The sequence below is a fragment of the Anomalospiza imberbis genome, chromosome 4 (genome assembly GCF_031753505.1).
Source record: "Anomalospiza imberbis isolate Cuckoo-Finch-1a 21T00152 chromosome 4, ASM3175350v1, whole genome shotgun sequence".
Taxonomy (NCBI): Eukaryota; Metazoa; Chordata; class Aves; order Passeriformes; family Viduidae; genus Anomalospiza; species Anomalospiza imberbis.
In genome coordinates, this window is record NC_089684.1 from 31,786,940 (window position 1) to 31,799,456 (window position 12,517).

Consider the following 12,517-nt stretch of genomic DNA (forward strand, 5'->3'; position numbering starts at 1 on the left):
CATAATCTACTCAATTCAATAAACAAGTCAGCAGTCCAGTGGGTGAAAACCAGCATAGCACAGCACACTATGAATCTCAACACAGGAGAATGGTTAAGTTTGTACAACAGTTTAAAAGAAAATCCCTAGAATCCTCCTATGCTGTCATACTTGGGTTGAAGCCCTAAGGATAATCTATTTTCTATACCTATTTAGTCTGCTAAAACTTTTGTTCCACTTTCTTAAGCTATCAGCTTTAACACACTTGACAATAATCATCCACATAAAGAGAAGGGGAGGACTGGGAAGCACGTGTGCCACCCCATGTGTCACTAGGACCACAGGATTGCAGTCAGGATCTTTTTAACTCCAGCCTCGAAAGCTGCATAGCTTTTTGGGACTGGGAAAGCATTCATTTAAAATAAAGAGGAACAAATGTGGCAGAATTGAAAGCCAGCTCAGAAGTGTGAAAATGTAAACACTGTGCTAAGGTCAGACAGAGCTGTGAGACCAGGAGCTGAGCCATGAGCAGGCTATTTTCTGCAGGTGTGCTCCTGTGCATTTTCAAAAGTACCAGCCCCCTGCCAGCTCAGCAGCCTTGGCATGTGGATGCACTGAAATGATGAAAAACTCAAGTCCCACAGGCAATGTTAATTTTGAAACTTAAGTCCTTGCTTCTGCATCCCAAACAACATTTGTCTAGAGTTTTGATTTGTAACAGGTAAATAATTTAGATGGTCTTCTGCTTTAAAAGAGAAGTTCCCTATTCAGTAAGGATATCCAAAATTTTGTTTTCTCTTGGAACACACAAGCTCTGTCTTGGCAGTGACTGTCACGACAGGTGACAAGCAAGGTAGCGCAAGCTATCCAGCACCTCTGAATGTGCCTTATGAATTTCCTAGATCAAATATACTCCTGGTTGTTCTTTAAAGCCTTGTAAAATCCCTGTGCTCTGAGAACTCCTGACTACACTTTAGCTAACCACTTCTACCCTCTACTTCTGATGGTTTATACATTCTCTCATCACTACCCCTGCAGTGTGCTGCACTTCAAACATTTTCAAGGCTACAGCAGTCTTAGCATTTCTGGTATTTTTACCTAATCAATTTTTGCATTTGTATGCTGCATTGAGCACCTCTGAGAAATGGGAGTATTAATCAAATGTAATTTTCTGTTATTAGGGTGGGGTGTATATAAAATGGACTTTGTCAGGCATACTGTTCTTCTTAATTAAAAAAAAATTAATCCTTTAATGAAGTCCCTGAAGTTAATAGTGACCTTTGAGCACTTGCCCCATTTTTACAGCAAAGAGAATTTATTTTAGTTTGGAAATCTTACCATAATGCCTTTGCATTTCCAGAAATGGTAAGAACTTTTGGATTTGCAAGGGTGCACATTTCTGTGCTTTTTTTTTCTCCAAATTCTCTCAGAATCTCTGACTGTGGTATGAAAGCTCTCAGTCACTTCTCTATGTGAAGCATCTCTGTGATTAAGCCTACTGAGACAGCAATTAAGACAGCAGTAGGGTAACAACACAATGCTGAGTAATTTCTTCCTATTATTAGCTACAGCTATTACTGTCAGAAACTTCAGTGTTTTCCCAGATATATATATATATATACATACATATATATATATATATATATATATATAAATATATATATATATATATAAAGACACTCCAAATGGCCTGTTTCTGTCCCTTTCAGGAATGAGTCTCTGCCCTCCCAGCTCCTTCCTCACCCAGCAGAGCCCTCGGTGAGTTTAGGACTATTGTCACTTCCTGTTTTTTCCACTTTGAGCAGTGGATACAAAACTCCTGCTCCAACAACCAGGAAGGCTAAGGAAAACCACTGCCAAGCAGGTCTTGATTATTCCATTACCACTATATTTGCTTTTACTCCCAGTCCTATGAAAATCCCATGATGTAAAGTAATTATTACTCCAAGGGCTCGGGAAGGAAGTTATTCCCTGTCGGATGGCTTACAGGCTGATTGCTGGAGATACATGTCCTTTGGTGACCCACAGTGGCCAGCTCCTAGCTGCCTACGAAATCCTGAACTCTAACCCAAGAGTAAAGCCTTCCAACATCACAGGGAAGACCAAGGGATAAAGCCTCTGGTTATACCTACGCAGAGAATTTGCCTCATGCTAGAAAGGAGTAAAAGGTGCATAAAATACATTTGCATTAGGCACTAACAGTATCTGGCAGAGCAAACATGGATCCTGGTTCTGCCTGAACAGATGCATTTATCTGACTGAGGAATTGCACTCGTTTCTTCGGGTTTCCTTTAAAACCATGTGCACACCCAAACCACAGCACCTGACACTATGCCACGGAAGAGCCTGTGTTCAACTTGTGTTCTGTGCCTGGAGGACGCAACCACAGCATCACACAGCAATGAAACATCCTCATCCCTTGGCCAGCACAAACTTTGAGCCAAGTCTCCTTTGCTCTTCAACAGGAGCAGGGTTCTGCCCTTCTCCAACAAACATGAAGGAAAAGGGATCCAACCATCACAATCTGAGCAAGATGACTCTCAGAGCTCAGAGTAGCTTCTGTCTACATTAGGGAGCTAGGAATCAATTTATCACTTGACAGATGCATATTAGCTGCCACAACACACACCTGGCACACTCCCACATCGCTGCTGCTCTGGGAGTAGAGGCTGGATCTATCCTTTCAATAAACAGAGAAAATGCTCACCCTGAGAATTCAGGCACTGGGACCAAAACGAGGCTCCAAACTGCTCATCATCTGTGGGCCACAACTTGGGCAGATCAGTACAACAGCAGCAGAAGTAAATGTACCCAAAGGTGTTGGTGACAGCTGAGGGGCTCATCTGCAGCTTTGTATCTGCGGGATTAGGAACCTGCAGAGGCACATTTGCATCCAGCACAGCATCCCTTGCAACCCTGCCCCCAGAGGATCCATGCCCTTATTCCCACTGTCAGCTCTTTCAGCGAGTGAAATCCTGGCGCTCTCAGCCTATGGAAAGATCCACCTCAGCTATAAAGTATTCCCTTCAGGAACCATAAAAAATTAATTATTCAGCAGCATGAGCCTTAAAGAATTTATTTTTGTTTGGCAGAAAATGTCAACAAGCAAATGACAGAGCAGGGCGCTGCCTTGCCAAGGGGAAGGTTCACATTAGGGTTTAACGTCATGGCATCGAAACAAAAGCCTTCTTCACTCAAAGCCTGTTTAGTATCAGCCAGATTGAAACCAAATTCAGCTTTTGTTCTGCAAACTGCCTAACCATACACTACAGTCTCTATATGAAACGAGGCCTGCCATGCAAGATACAGCCCTTCCTGCCAAAGCCAACAGGAGATGCCGAGGAGGATCCAGATGAAGTTTTTGATACCATGTGCACGACATCTGTTTCTAATGTTCCTGAGGGTGTTTGTCAGGCACTTCACCTCCCTCCAAGTGCTGCATGTGCATCTCTCCCCAAAATGCCCACGGCCACTCACAGGCACGAGACCAAAACTTTTGGGGTCTAGGTAGAGGGACACTGTCCTTGCTACACTGGGGTTCTTCAGGACATGATGCACTTGAGCCACCCAAAATAAGAGAAATACAATCCCTACAAGAAGGAAATACAGGATCACAGAATCATTAAGTTTGGAAAAGACCTCTGAGATCACTGAGTCCAGCTCTTAGCCCAGCACTGCCATGTTCACCACTAACCCATGTCCTGCTGCCTCAGCACCCACGGCTTCCACACAGCACCATGCAGACAGAGAGTTACAGGGCAGGCTGCAGGCAGGCTCCAGAGCCCCAGCACAGGTGGGCACATGCACAAAACCCTGTTTATCTCGTCTGCCTGGGATGGGTTTCCATCTCTTATTTTTTAAGGTGCTCTGAGGCTTTATGGATCATTAAATAAAGTTGCTGATGTTTTCAAATACTTAAATGCCTGCCTGGCCTTCTTGAAAATTTCTTATTTTATAAAACCATCTTGTTTGGGTTTTCTTTGTCTTCCTCATATAAGCCAAGCATACTGTAATTTGATATTTCCACGCACTGTATTTCATAGATTTCACAGATGTCTTATAAATGAGGTGGATGTAAGCAAGTCTGGAGGTGCAAAGGAGCAGGGTTTTTTGTTGCTTGCCCCTACACTAAGGTAAAGTGAATTCCATGAGTGATGAGATGCTGCTCTGCTCAGATGGACAAGCTGGATACAGCAGGAGGGCTTAACAAGCATGGATTGTGCACCAGCCCCTTCAGGCTTGCACTGAAAATCCCAATGCTGAGACTACAACGGCATGTAAACATGGGGCCTCAGCTCCAGTTAGGCTGCCCAGCATCAAATATATTCTGATCTTCTGAAATTATAATGGAATAAGATAAAAATACATAGGTGACAGCTGAGGAAGCGTTCCTCCTAGACTAAGGAACCAAGCAGAAAATTTGCGTTCATGTTGACTGAACATAGAAATTCTGCACTAACAGGCAGTGGGGAGAGAATATTAATTCTCACTTCTCATTAATATTATCACCAGTCTAAATTTATTCTAATGGATTTCAAAAACCAAAAAGCAAAAAAAAAAAAAAAAAACTGTTTTAAAGAGAAAAAATAAACAAGTGTCCTTGTTGAACAAGTCTCCAGTATCATCTCTGAAATGAAGTACTGTTGTGGAGACAACTGGCCTTTCTAACAAAGACTGCTGACAATGGGACTTTCTTTAAAAAGTCCTTTGACTATTAAAACAAAAGTAATGCAAAAATAGCTTAATTAAAAATTAAATAAAATGCAAGAACAGCCTGCTTCCTCTGGTTAGTTCAGCTCCCAGTGGTTAATGCTGTGTTTTGGAAAATGTCTGTAGGACATGGGAGCACTCTCAGTAAGCACAAGCCTGTTATCCAGTCACCTTAACCACACAAACACTCCCATTTCAGCAACAAATCAGACACTGCCTATCCTGAAGAGGATTAGAAAACTCCATAAATGCAGGGGGTTGTTATTCTGCCTCGAGGTTCAGATATGAATTCTTGCAAATGATTTTATCACCCATCCCTTTTTTTTTTTTTCCACTAAAACACTACAACTTCCTTTGCTGGCACTGAGCAAGTGAAACCTGATCTCTGAAGAATGAGCTATTACTGCAGTGCTAATAATACTCCCCCTGCCTCCCACTAAGGTTTGCAATGTTTTAATGAACAACAGAACAATATTTGAAAAATAATTCCATATGTACATTCTGTAAACAGACCTGAGGCTCTTACACCGATATGACCTGAAGTGCACTGTACTGTACCATCTCTGCAAAATGAAATTTAAGTCAAGTACAAAGATGTGCTTTTGTATGCAGGCTCTGAAAGCAAGTGCTGTAGCTTCTTCATGCAGCTAAGATCCTTCCCTAACCCCATCCCACCCAGGATGGAGTAGGGAAGTTTTCTCCTTTGCTGCAGTTTGTCAGATTTTACTGGGAGAGTGATGTGCATGCTGGGAGCCCTCCTCTCACATACCCAAACACAGCTAAAGGTCACTCGCACTGTCCCCAGAGTCTCCCATCACTTGGTGAGGATGGGTGCCAGCCTTGCTGGCCCAGGGAACTCTCAGGGGGCACTAGGAAAACTGTCAGCTTGAGGAGACCTTACCAGCTGGTTTCCTCTGTAGAGGCTGCAGGCTCCCTCAGAAGAAGTTAAAGGAGATACAGCCCTGCTGCTGCAGAGGTAAATTTTGCATTTACCATTACACTGGCTAGAACCAAGTTGCTCCCAGCTAAACAGCTAAATGTGATGGACACCCCTTCTGGAATCTATCACACCTACCACAACCACTCTGTCACTCTGGGCAGAGGCATCAGCAGCCCAGGTGCTTTGAGACCAAACTTATCGTTGCCTATGTCATTCATCACATCTCACACCTGAGATGTAGAACACCTTGTGCTGGAAGAAGGCAGGATGGCAGAAATAACCCTACAAGGAATCTTCCACTTGAAAAGTTCAAATAAAGCTTCAAATACCCAGGATGGCTTCAAGGACTCAGTGCATCTTTTAAAGTCATCATTATTACAAACCCAACTCTAGAAGATCACCAAATGAATTCCATGTTTATTGGCACATCAGGCATGTTGGATATGTAATACACTAACCCTGAACCTTTCACCTTAATGACTTCTACTTTCTTATTTTAACTTCCTAAATTCATCTAATGACTTCTCTAAGATGTCCCTTTTGAAAGAATATGGTTGTTTCTTGTCTCCCTTTAATTGTAACACAATTAAAGACTATTTGTTTACTTTAATGGAGAGATTTTTTGCTTAATTTTTCTGCATTCCCTGAGGAGTTATACTTACATCATGCATGGAGTCAAGAAGTTTAGTCAGTTGGTAGAATCTCTGCCAGCTTTGCCCAGAGTTACTTGGACATTTAGTTACCATCTTCTTTAGTTCTTTAATGTAATTTGCCCTCATTTCTTCAAATGCAGCTTGGCTTTTGAGACCATCCTTGGGAACTGTCATTGAAAAGACAGTCTTAAATTAGTATTAACTGCATTGCTTATTCTTTTGATGTGCATACTTAAACAGTTATACCAGTCAACGGATGAAGGAGTGAAACCTTTAAGTAAAGTCCATAATTTTACAGACATTGGTGAGGGATCAACAACATCACACAGATTCTCAAGCGATTCAGGCATCCTCTCCAGATGTGTGATTGCAGGAGCTGTGGCAGAGGACAAGATAACATCTCAGAAATACAACACATGCTAACCTCATGTTCAAACTGCTTTCAATACAATCCAACCACATAAAAACCAGGCAGATGGATCAAGGGTATTTTGTTAGAAGCTGAAAACGTGATTTATCATTCTTGAATGATTCCCCACACTTGGCAGAGGAGGAGAAGGTACAGAATCACAGCTGTTATCTGCAGAAATGACACATTTTTATGCCATCAAGTAAGATCTAAAATTTCTTTGAAAGTTAGCAAGCATCTGCATAGCATCTAGAACAAAACAGAGCCAGTTTTCTGCACAGAACAGAAGACTTTTTTCCAAACAGGTATCCTGACCCAGTGCTTGACCATGGCAGACAGTTGCAAGCATTTCTAGTGTCCTGTTAAAGTTTCCATCTGCTAGACAGAGATAGAATCATGATCATGGAATCATCATTTTATAAATGGGTCAGAAGTACAGTTTTCTGATACTTTTTATTGTGACCAGTATCAGCAGGGCTGATTACAAAAGCAAATACCCTATTTCCTTATCGACTGCAAACACTCCTGCAGGTTCTGCCCCAGACAGGAATGGCTTATTAGGATCAGATCCCTATGAAAACTCCAAAGAGGTTATTAACAACATTACTCAAAATATTCTGAGGTTTAATATCCAAATTCGTTGAACACTGCTTAACCATCAAATGTTTTTTTTTTTTTCCTCTGTATCTTTTAGGCATAGTCTATAGAAGGAAAATAAAATACTGGTCTGTACATGAGTGAATTTATTTCTTAAGTAAGTAAAAAAACTATGTCAGATTAAGCTAAATGGGAAGTTACCCACTAAAAAGAGAAAGGAAAAAAAGGTGATCTTCCAATTGAGCTTACCCTGACTTAACCTCTTGACAGAAACTGTCTTGTTCATACACTCCCTTCTCTTCTAAATCCTCGGAACTGCCCTCTATCCCACTGAAATCACATCAGAAGCATGTAACAACTGCCCTAAATGGTTCCAGAGTAGAAGCTTTAAGAAAAAGCATCAGTATCTACAAGAGCAATTTAGCAATGGGGAACAAGGAGGAGCTGTACAACCACAAGAGCAGCAGGGACTTGAGCCATGAAGTGCTGGAAGGGGGCACAAGGAAGAATCTTTAGAAAAAGCCTAGGAAGTTACACACCAGCCTGCCTGCTTGGTAAATATTATATATTTATATTACACAATCATAATATAAATATCATATGTTTATTTAATTTTCAAATTCTAGATGCAAACTCTCTCAGTCAGCTGACAGATAAAAGAAACTGTCTGGAACAAATCTACAAATTCAGTTCAAGGTGAATGAATACAGAGGCATCAATCAAGATAAGGAAAGCCATCAGAGCATGCTGTGGCCCTCACACAAAATGCACAGGCTTTACAGGTCCTTTAAAATGTACAGTGCTTACAGGCTGTTCAAGTCACTCTTTCTTTGTCTACTACTATGTATTTTACTGTTCTGTCTGAAAATTATTATACTATCACCCCAGCCAGATTATTAAGGAAGAAAGAAAGACCACAAATAAAGAGAAGTCAAGCAAAACATGAAATTCTGGAGGTCTGCCCAGTGTTTCTGATTTTACTTATTAAATGCAGCAATACTGTTGGCAAGCTCCCAAAATCTATGGTCTGTGGAAAGCAAGAAAACAACTCAGTTGTAATGTGTGGTTTCTTCCACATGTAAATGGAGTGAAACTTCCTTGATGTGGTTGCCATGAAAGTTTCAGAATAACTTGCACTCTATTCATCACATGATTCAATAAAAGAATTTAAATGAAAACAAACCTGGATATTTCTGTCATAAGACTGTACCAAGGTGGAAGCACTCAAAACCAGGTTTGCTGCCCTTCACTTGACACTTTCTGGGTTTTATCACCACCTCCATTTCAATTTTGCTCTCCTTTTTTTCTCTCTAAGTAAATATCCCGATTCTCCCAAAACAAACTATTTTAGTAGGTTTTCTAGTGACTGTAGTGTGTGTTTGAAAGGGACCCAGCTCACTGAAGTTAATTGGCCAGACTGATCTCACCTAACAGATTCTTGAAATAACTCATTAGTTTACATTCTTGAAAGGGTCAAATAATAAATACCTGGCTTAAAGACATTTTGCTGCATTTTTAGAATGCCTTCAGGTTATTTTTCTAAAGATTCTTCCCCTTTAAGACTGATTAAAATGCTGCAGAGGCAGATCTCGAATCCAGACACTCTCTCAAGAACATTTTGGGAGCCAAACCCTCCCTGAGCACACTGCTTCTGGAAACACGAGGAGTGACAACCTTAAAAAAAAAAAGCCCATTTACCCCTCAGGGGAAGCCTGGAGCACAGCCCCTCCCCACTATTCTAGATTCACTGGTTGACCATCTCCAGCCCTTGGTGGAGTGGGGCCTGGGATCAGACACTGCAGGCCACAACACAAAGGGCTCCCCAAAAAGTGGTGTCTCTCCCAGTCCCAGCAAGCTGGAACAGCTTCAATCAGAAGTGGGAAGGGAGGGAGATGGCTGAGCCCAAAAAACTTACAGCCCACGAGGCTTCTGTTAGAGGATCCAAATCCCCTCCTGACAGGAACAGCCTCATGTCTACCCTCAAAGGCAGGTACTGTAACCACAGAGCTGGCTTGTCACGGTGTCACCGAGTTGTTCCCCACAAAAAAGAGCAGGATTCCAAAGAACAACATTTGCTTACAGGTTTACAGGCTGTTACTGATGGAAAAGTAATGTACAAACTGCCGGTGTATTTATATTATTGCACTGGGACAGGAGGTTTTCAATATTTTCAGTCAGATAAGATCAAGAGATCTGCTAATTACTACACAGTGCTGTAACAAACACCAAGATGCAATTTTGTGTCCTAAAACTCAAAGCATGATGATTAAGAGAAAAAAGGAAGCACACACTGTCATTTATTAAACCCTCAGAAGCCTGTGAAAGGGCTTTCCATTCTCAAGTCACTTGGCATTACAAGACCACCTGCTCTGCAGTACAGGCAATGCCCATCTTTTGATCCTGAAGATCATACTGAGTCAGACAAACCCTGGTGGCTTTGCAAGTTGAGCAGGGATTTTCCCTCAATCCCCACAGCTGTGGCACTTGCCTGGCATGTCTGTTGGTGTGGTCTCCCTACCTGGCTACTCCTGTCCCTTCAATGCACACAACACACTCAAATTGCAAAGACATTTCCCGTGCTAACTGCAGATAAACCCCAAGGCATAAACCCAGGCTTACTCCTGCAGCTCAGTTGGAAACAGTTTGGCCCTTTTGTCAAGTTGGTTAATATCAATGCATCTCTTTGTGAACTGGAATATTTTCAAGCATTCCTATATAACCAAGGACCCAACTCACCTGTGCTTAAGAGCAGCAGCACTTTCATGATAGTGTACTCCTCGAAGCTGAGCTGCAGGCGGACGAACTGCAGGCTGATCTGGTGCATGCCCTGGCACAGCTCGAACATCGCCGACTGGCGCATCCGCTCCCTGTGGAGACAGGGGAACAACATCCACGGCATAAATATGGGAGAGCACAACCTGCAGGGGGATCACCCGGGCACCACCCTGCTCCTACACCGCCTGCAATGGATGGCTGTATTCACCTCGCTACCCAGCAGACCATGGAAAAGGAACAGAAAGGAGAATCGTTTGAGTCTTGTCACTGATGGTACTAATGAAGTGGCAAAACTGTTTTAAAACGTATTTGAATTGTCAGTGTTTGTTCAGCTCTGCCCTGGCTGATAGAAGCGTGCCTGCTGAAGAGGTCAGAGCTGGTGCAACAGGGGAACGAACCACATGCTCTAGATGATACACTCCTCCATTAGTTGGCATCTCGTGTTCAAACACTGAAATATTAAAAAAAAAAGTGTTTTTTTCCCAAACTAGTAATCTAAAACAATCTGGAATAAAGGAATAGATAAAAAAATGAACTCGTTCATTAATGCAGACTTCTGTCTGTTAAATCATAACATAATTAGGATACATGACTTGTATCTTTAAATATACTTTCATAAATTTAAATTCAGACCTTGCCTCTCTTGTCTGAGGTAATCCTAGGCTAACCTATCCTGCTCAAGTTTCAGGCAGAATTAGTTAGAATTCCACTAAATTTCTGAAGCTGCCATCTCAAACCACAACAGCTACAGGAAAGAGTCATTGAGAACTGCCTGTCTCAGGAGAAACTGTGATATGTGTGTGTATGTGTGTATATGCAGGTATGCAGACAAGGTCCTATAATTGTTCAGTGACCACTACTCTTTTTTTAGTTGCTCAAAACCAATTGTCTGTACTTCTTCTAACATTCTTTTGCATAACTGGGGAATTGGATGAAGTTCATCTCATTATTTTAACCAAGCAAATGCTTTTTCAAATATACAAATTGGCTGGTGAAAGAGAAGAATCATACTGTGTGCAAACAAAGACTGACATAATCTTCCTGGTGTTTTATTGCACTGCTGCCAGAGCAATTTCATTTTCCTCCTTAATACTAATAAAGCGGGCTCCCCATTGTTAGATGGGCTCCGCACTTTTCCCCTGCTCCACCCTCTTTTCTTGAAACTAAGAACTTCCAGCTTCTTTTGTTTTTAATTAAATTTAATAGTAGGAGTAACGCCATACATATTTGTTTTTATAATGCATCATGGACTGCTCCCAGGAGGCTCTGAGGGATACACACTGATCTCAAAAGGCAAATGATTAATAAAGGACGTTTGTATTTTAAATTCTACATGTTGAAGTATATCTCAGATGGCCAGAGACAGCAGCACTCGAAGTAAGAGCCATCTATGACATCCATTATTACTTTTGCAGAACACCAAGTTCTGTTCCTCCAGCCTTGAATATAAAGCCACTGCCACCATCCCTGTGTTTGACCTCTACAGAGAGAAGTGACAGATCTTTCATCAGATACCACAAGTCACACAGCAAGTAAAATAAAACATTATGATGATTTGTCTCAGGTTTCTTATGCATTTTTTGGTGGTAAAACGCTCTTTGTGCGAGTTACCTGAAAAAGAGTTGACTAAAAAACTTGATTTTTTTATGTTGCATTGCACTTTTCTGACATACAATTTTTTCTGCCTTCTGTTTTTCTTTGTACTTGTTTTGCTTATATGTGATTGTCTAAACAGAAGAATTTCAGTTATAGTCAGGGGTTTTTTGGTTATTTCTGTCTTTTAAATATTAATTTTTTTATCTACTTACAAATATTGATCTCTAGGCTTAGCCTCAAGGAAAACCTGATGGCATTGTTTGTAGTGAGAGAAAATTATGCACAGAATGAGTTACTAAGTGATTTGTTTAATATACAGCAAACACATTATTTGAAATCAGTTTGCCACCTGAAAAATCAATTAAGTTGATTTATTACTTATTTACAAAATATTACCAACTAAAAATTATGTTAGTTAATTCATGACTGTTTAATGAAAGATAAGCATTTTGTAGGAGTTTACAGTAGTCAACTTTGTATTTGGTTTTCAACTCCACACTGTGTGGAATGAGGGTACAGAGCTTTTGAAAAATTCAGATGCTGACATCACAGATATCTAATACCTTGAGAGCAGCAGCAAAATAAAGCAATAGAAATATGATAGAAGTGAAGAGGCACAAAGAAATTAAGGCATGTCAGCATAACATGAGCAAAGTTTTTTTTTTTCCTCACCAAACACATCAGCTAAGAATAAATGCCATCAAGTCATCACAAATGCTTTTACCATCACAAGGAAAAATTAAAACAAAAAAAAAAGGAGGGATAAAAAAAAAAAAAGGCAAATCCCATCCAACCAAACCCAGCTCCACCTCTGACACAGCTTTTGAACCTCTCAACATGAAAAACAGAGGATATGAA

The 12,517-nt window shown here is 41.0% G+C and overlaps 1 protein-coding gene across 13 annotated transcripts in view; it reads right to left on the reverse strand.

Moving 5' to 3' along the window:
* NR3C2 (nuclear receptor subfamily 3 group C member 2) overlaps positions 1–12,517 on the reverse strand; it is a 189,199-nt gene that overhangs the window by 4,465 nt on the left and 172,217 nt on the right. For 12 of the 13 annotated variants that reach the window (XM_068187811.1, XM_068187815.1, XM_068187820.1 and 9 more), the window contains 2 exons: positions 10,025–10,155; positions 6,292–6,449 (listed from right to left, as the gene is read on the reverse strand). In XM_068187811.1, the coding sequence (XP_068043912.1) occupies positions 6,292–6,449; positions 10,025–10,155 (289 nt within the window). Of the gene's footprint in view, positions 1–5,621; positions 6,017–6,291; positions 6,450–10,024; positions 10,156–12,517 lie in introns of those variants that run through there. The other variant, XM_068187812.1, reaches the window with a different exon arrangement.